This window comes from Hipposideros armiger, unplaced genomic scaffold (genome assembly GCF_001890085.2).
Source record: "Hipposideros armiger isolate ML-2016 unplaced genomic scaffold, ASM189008v1 scaffold_529, whole genome shotgun sequence".
Taxonomy (NCBI): Eukaryota; Metazoa; Chordata; class Mammalia; order Chiroptera; family Hipposideridae; genus Hipposideros; species Hipposideros armiger.
The window spans coordinates 1,033,351-1,039,513 of NW_017731879.1; the positions used below are offsets into that span (position 1 = coordinate 1,033,351).

The 6,163-nt window shown below is 48.3% G+C and overlaps 1 protein-coding gene across 2 annotated transcripts in view; it reads left to right on the forward strand.

The window, feature by feature from the left end:
* Window positions 1-6,163, forward strand: part of SLC22A23 (solute carrier family 22 member 23) — a 195,883-nt gene that overhangs the window by 165,109 nt on the left and 24,611 nt on the right. For both annotated transcript variants that reach the window (XM_019668498.1, XM_019668499.1), the window contains exon 6: window positions 2,457-2,559. In XM_019668498.1, coding sequence (XP_019524043.1) covers window positions 2,457-2,559 — 103 coding nt within the window. The remainder of the gene's footprint in view (window positions 1-2,456; window positions 2,560-6,163) is intronic.

Sequence of the window (6,163 nt, forward strand, 5' to 3'; positions counted from 1 at the left end):
GGGGCGGCGGGCACAGGTCTCAGAAGTCCTCTAATGTTTCTTATAACTCACAGCTGGTGGATTTTTATCCCAGAAGAGCAGACCTAGTGCTGAGCAAGTTTATGTTGTTGTTGATAGGCTGGTGATGTGTGTAACAGAGAGAAAATATCAATAGCCCTAGACAGGTTAATTTAATTTCATTTAGAATAATGCAGTTACCTCTGTAGACTATAGTCAATTCTTTAGACTTGGAGCTCTAGAGTTTAATGCTATAAAAAAAAACCAAACCAAAAGCCTCAGGTCATAATTACAGTTGTTACAGCTTCTTTATCAACATCTATTTTATATACAATAATGTATTACAAGTTAAATTTGGGCCACATTACAAAAAAAGAATAAAGAAACCTTTAAACTTATATAAACATGCTAATGGACATTTAAATTTTCTTCTTGTAAGATTTACATGATGAGCAAGTGTAGCTGTTAAACTTGACTCCTGATAAGTTTTACAAAAGTGAAGCTACTCAGACATTGGATAACAGACATTATCTATTAACCGTAGTAGATCCATGGTCTTTAAAAGTTTTTTTAGATTTTTAACCATGGGGAAAGTATACCTGTAAGTCAAATTATCTTATTTTTACAAAGGGGAACATAAAGATCAGGAAGACCTCAGGAGGAGGTCTGTGGACAGCCACAAAATGCCAGCCACCTGGTTTTGTACAGACCTCAATCTTTGCACCTAAATATGGTAAGGGAGAACGTTCTGGAAACACAAGCAGCATAATATCCCTCAAACATAGGAAAGATTTTTTCTTTTCCCTTCTATGCCCCAGCTGGTGATACTGATCCCCATTCCCCAAATTTTTTTAATAAAAACAAAAAACCTTCTAAACTCTTAGAGTTAAGCAACACCTTTTCCTTCAAACTGCAATTAATGAGGTTTGTGACCCTCCTGCCATTTGATGGCAGGAAGGAGGTGGAAAAGGAAAGAAAGAAGATGGGGGCAGGTGCCTGGAGGTGGAGGGGTATGGTTGGAGGGGACATACTTCAGAGACACAGTCCCCTGAGGGAGCTGCTGCTCCCAGGTCCCTTCTGAGGTAATCATATTCCCTCCCAGCAGTAAAGGCTTCCTCAGTAGATGGGCCTTCTCACCCCCACTGCTGTTTATTTTCAGTAAACTTATCTTGGAATAAATTTTAGGTTTACAGAAAAATTGCAAAGATAGCACAGAATTTCTGACTACCCCTGACTCAGTCTCCCCCCTTGTTAACATCTAATATTACCATGGTACAGTTGTCACAACTGAGAAACTGCCATTGATACACTACTGTTAACCAAACTCAACGCTGTATCTACATGCCACCATTCTTTCCATTAATGACCTCTTCCTGCTCCAGGATCCATCCAGGATGATATTTATTTGTCCCATCTCCCCAATCTCTTCTGGTCTGTGACAGTTCCTCAGTCTTTCTTGTTTTCATGGCCTTAACAGAGTACTGGCCACCCATCCAATTGGGTCAGCCTCCTTTTTCATTTTTAGCTCCTTACTAAGGAATTATTCCCTAAGGACATGCCTGGTTAAGAGAGCAGCTGGGAGGCTGAATGTGTGGCTTTTCTGCTCACAGACATTTAGGGAGATCCTGGAGATCTGGACATTGTCTGCTCTGACCTTCCCTGTTAAATTGCTAAGTCAGCATCAGGACCTCAGCAAACTCATTAACACCATCAGAGTCTGTTCAGAATGCCTTTTGGAGCAAGTCTGAACCTCACAAGAAACTCTGTCTCATAACTTTGAGTTGGTCACATCACTTTGAGCCAAAACGTCATCGGTCTTCTCCAGCTCCCAAGGACTTTGACCACCATTAACTAAAACATACACCTATACGAGTGTGTGTATATATGTGTATACACATATAAGCTCACATGTTCCTTCATTTATGTATTTCTCTTTTGAAGATACATGCACTCAAGGAGTAGCTTCTGAAGAAGCACCTACAGCCATCATATGTTCTGCCCACAGAGTTAAGGAGCATATCAGCGTGTGCTTCTCCCAGTCTCTGAGCAGTGGGTGACTGAGACAGATCAGACTCTATAAGGAAAGAAATTACTGTTCTGATGTGCCCAGAGCCTAATTAGTGCTCAGTAACCTAGAATATCATCACTGAGCCAGAGTGGAATGAGCCTATGCTGATAGTTTATTCGTGTGTCCAGCCTGGTCCCCAGGAAAGGTTTTGCAATGGGGAGGTACTGTATACTGACAGTGTGCCATCGCTCCCTTCAGACCCCATGGGGAAATTGGAGCTGCAAAGTTAGAGTCTTTGTGAATGCATTTTCTATCCTCTAACCCCTGACTTAAAGGGGGGGAGAGGGGGATCCTCCCCTTTTCAAGATACCAGAATTTGGGAAATGGGGCTGTCATTGAGGCTGCCTGTCCAGGGTCTTGCTGAGAGGTCACAGGTTCTCTTTCTCTGCAGAGCTGGAGAAAGAGCTTTCCAGGAGACCCAAGAAGGTCTGTATCGTGAAAGTGGTGGGCACCCGGAACCTGTGGAAGAACATCGTGGTCCTGTGTGTGAACTCGTGAGTCATCAGAGGGACACACCCAAGGAGAAGCCATGGTCAGGGAGGGGCCGGAAAAGAAAGCCATTACAGGAGAGGCCAACAGGGCCCCCGTCCTCCCCAGCTGGACTTTGAATTATGGCCTGCCCAGGGCTCCGCTCTTTTCTAAGGGGCCCTGGCTAAGCCTGATAAGCCTGTCAGAGCTTCCTAACCAGTGGTCTGAAGGTTACAAGTGCTGGAAGATATGGACCCCATCCCCACCTCAGGACAGCTAGGGCCCCAGCCAGCCACCCCCAGCCCAGGAGGTCAGGCATCTTACCCTGTTTGCTGCACAGGCCAGGAGCCCTGAGCTAGTCCACACAGACCATGTGTCCTTAGGACTGTCAGAGAGCAGGTTCATGTCCTTGGAAATCCTCTCACCGTGTGCCTTCCAGTGAATGTACCTCCTTCAGAGGCACAATGGGAAGAGGACTCCAAGTTGGAATTTTCAGGCACTGGCACAGGAGAGGGGATTCTGGCTGTCTCCTCAGCCAGGCTGCTCAGTAACCTTGCTCCCACTTGGAGCCGGCCCCTGCAGCCCAGCACTGGTCAGAGGCCTAGACCCCAAGGCAACTGCAGGTTGTGATGGTCCAGCCTAAACCCCCCCCCCGTGTGAACCCCAGCTGTGCTCTACGAGGGACGTTGTCCACATCCAGCCCTACCGCCACAGTTTTGGACCCTGTATTCCCAATCATTCACACAGTGTCCTGACAGCTCATCCCAGGCTCAGAGTGTACCTAGAAGGTATTTCCTGTTGACTCCCAGCTCAGTAACCTTGTCCTTTCCTGACCACACAAGTTGGGCCCTCATTCAGGGTTTGAGGGCATCTGAGGGGTTAACTCTCATTCAGGGCTAGAGGTCATATAGGCAACTGGAAAGGGTTAACTCATTTGGGGTTAGAGGTCATGGGAGGATAGGGACTTGCACTCATTCATGAAAGGTCTCAGGACTCTTGTCAGGTCAAGGGAGAGGTTCAGGGTCAGGTCTCATCGTCCTCACAGCTTTTTCTATCAAAGCGGCTCCTTTTAATCAGTTCTTGATATTGGGGTTCCAGATTAAATTTGGGGAAGGATACAAAAGGTGCTATGGACAAAATGGTGGGAGAGCTCAGCTCTAACTTATGCCCTTGTCCTACAAATGAGGAGCCCAAGGCCCAGGCAAAGGAATGACCAGCCCCGGTTGGTTGGTCGGGGCCCAAGACTTCAGGCCTCAGCCTCCCAGCCCAGAGCTGGCTCTGGGCACAGCCACCATACTACTGTCCAGTCTTGGGCAGACGCTGGCTTAGACCAATAGGACCATTAAGAATGGAGTGACTTCTCCAAGTTTTATTTTGGAAAAACACAAAACGTGACAGACAAGATGATGTTTCCATTTTAATGATTCTTGTTGGGGGAGGGAGGAATCCATCTTTCCAGCTTTGTTACCTTAAAATTATCTTTTGTGGTCCACCAGAACAAAAAGGTGGACAGTTTTCCTGAGACCTTAGTAGGCTCGGAAGAAGAAACAGTCATTCGTGATCCTAGAAGGCTAACCAAATCTCATCAATTGCTAGATTCTAAGAGGATAACACATGAGAGCGGGGTCCTCTGCTCACTAGTTCCCAAGTAGAAATATATTCGTTGGCNTCCTCCTCCTCCTCCTCCTCCTCCTGCTCTTCCACCTTCTCCTCTTCCTGCTCCAGATCCCCCTTCTCCTCCTTCCACCTGCTCCTCCTTCTGTTCCTATTCCCACTCTTCCAGATCCTCCTCCTCCTCCTCATCCTCATCCTGCTACACCAGAATCTTCTCCTGCTCCTCTTCCTCCAACTCCTACAGATTGTCCTTCTGCTCCTCCTCCTCCTCCTCCTATTTCTCATCCTTCTGCTCCACTTCCTGCTCCTCTTCTTCCTGCTCCTCCTCCTCCTCCTCCTCCTATTTCTCATCCTTCTGCTCCACTTCCTGCTCCTCTTCCTGCTCCTCCTCCTCCTCCTCCAGATCATCCCCCTCCCTCCTCCTCCTGCTTCTGCTCCTCCTGCTCCTCCAGATCCTCCTCCTCCTCCTGCTCCTCCCCCCTCGTCCTACTGCTTCTGCTCCTCCTGCTCCTCTAGATTCTCCTCCTGCTCCTCCAGCTCCTCCTCCTGCTCCTCTTCCTGCTCCTCCACCTCTTGTTCCTTCTGTTCCTCCTGCTCCTCCAGATCCTCCTCCTCTTCATGATCTTGCAGATCCTTCTCCTCCTCTTCCTCCTCCTCTTCCTGCTCCTCTTACTCCTCATCATCCTGCTTTTCCTCCCTCCTCCTCCTCCTCCTCCTGCTCCTGCAGATTCTCCTCTGACTCCACCTCCTGCTCCTCTTCCCCCTCCTCCTCCTCCTCCCCCTCCTCCTCCTCCAGATTCTCTTCCAGATCCTCCCCACCTCCTGCTCCTCCAGTTCCTCCCCCTGTTCCTTCTTCTCCTGCTCCCTTTCTTGCTCCTCGTCTTCCTGCTCTTCCTTCTGGTCTGCCTGCTCCTCCAGATTCTCCTCCTGCTCCTCCTTCTCCTCCTGCTCCTGCTCCACCTGCTCCTTCACCTGCTCCCCCTCCTCCTGTTCCTCCTCCTTCTCCTCCTGCTCCTCCCCCTTCTGCTGCTGCTTCCCCTCTTCTTCCTCCTCTTTGTTCTCCTTTTTGTCTCCTCTTTCTTCCCCCCGCCTTCTGTTTTGTTCTTTCCTTGTTTTCATATCTCTAACTGATGTTTTCCCCATTTCATTTGGAATGCTTTAGTAGTGTACACAAGTATAAAGGCAAAGCCAGTTTATTACATACCCCCAGCCAAGCGCATGCAAGTGTCCCTCATTGTGTGTGTGTCCCTGCATCTCTGAGGCTGGCCTTGAGTGGTCTACGACCATCTTCTCCCTCTGCTGTTCTCTTGCAGCATAGTTTGGCCTCTCCCCTGGATCTCTAAACCGTGGAGAGATCATGACATTTTCAGTGTGTCTGTAGGGACACCTTCCCTTCTGCAGTCAGTGTTGAGAAGCTGGGGCAGTCTGGGTCAGCTGGAGCCCTGAGGGCCACACAGGGCTTCTTATATTTCGTCTTCATAACGGTTTTCTGAGGTGGGGGCATTGTCCCACTTAACAGATGAGAAACTGAAGCACAGAGTAACTTTCCCAAGGAACTCCAACAAAAAAGGCTAAAAGCTGGGATGCTGGGGTCTCAGACCCCTCACTGCACCCAAGTTCCAGAAAGGAGACCCCACCCAACCAGACCAGTGCCTGCTGGTTGTACATCACAGGCATCAACTGTATGCAAGGGCACAGGGGCAGAGAAGGACTGAGGGTGAAGTAGGAGGCGCCTTGCTTGTCAAAACTAAACAGGCTCTGCTTATGTTTTGTTTTGAAATTTTTCTGATGGCTCTAAATCAAGTGGGTGAAGAGTTTGGCCAGAGGAGAAAGGAGAGGAAAGATTTCACAGTTGTTTCCTTGATGTTCAGTGTCTGGTCAACACTCAATGCCCCTTTTCACTCCTATTATTTCTCTGTGCAGGGATTTTAGAAAATCCCTGAGATTTCTGTCTAATAACCAGAGAGAAGGAAAGGCCTCTTTCCATTGCCTATTCAGTTACCATAGCGGGGGGGG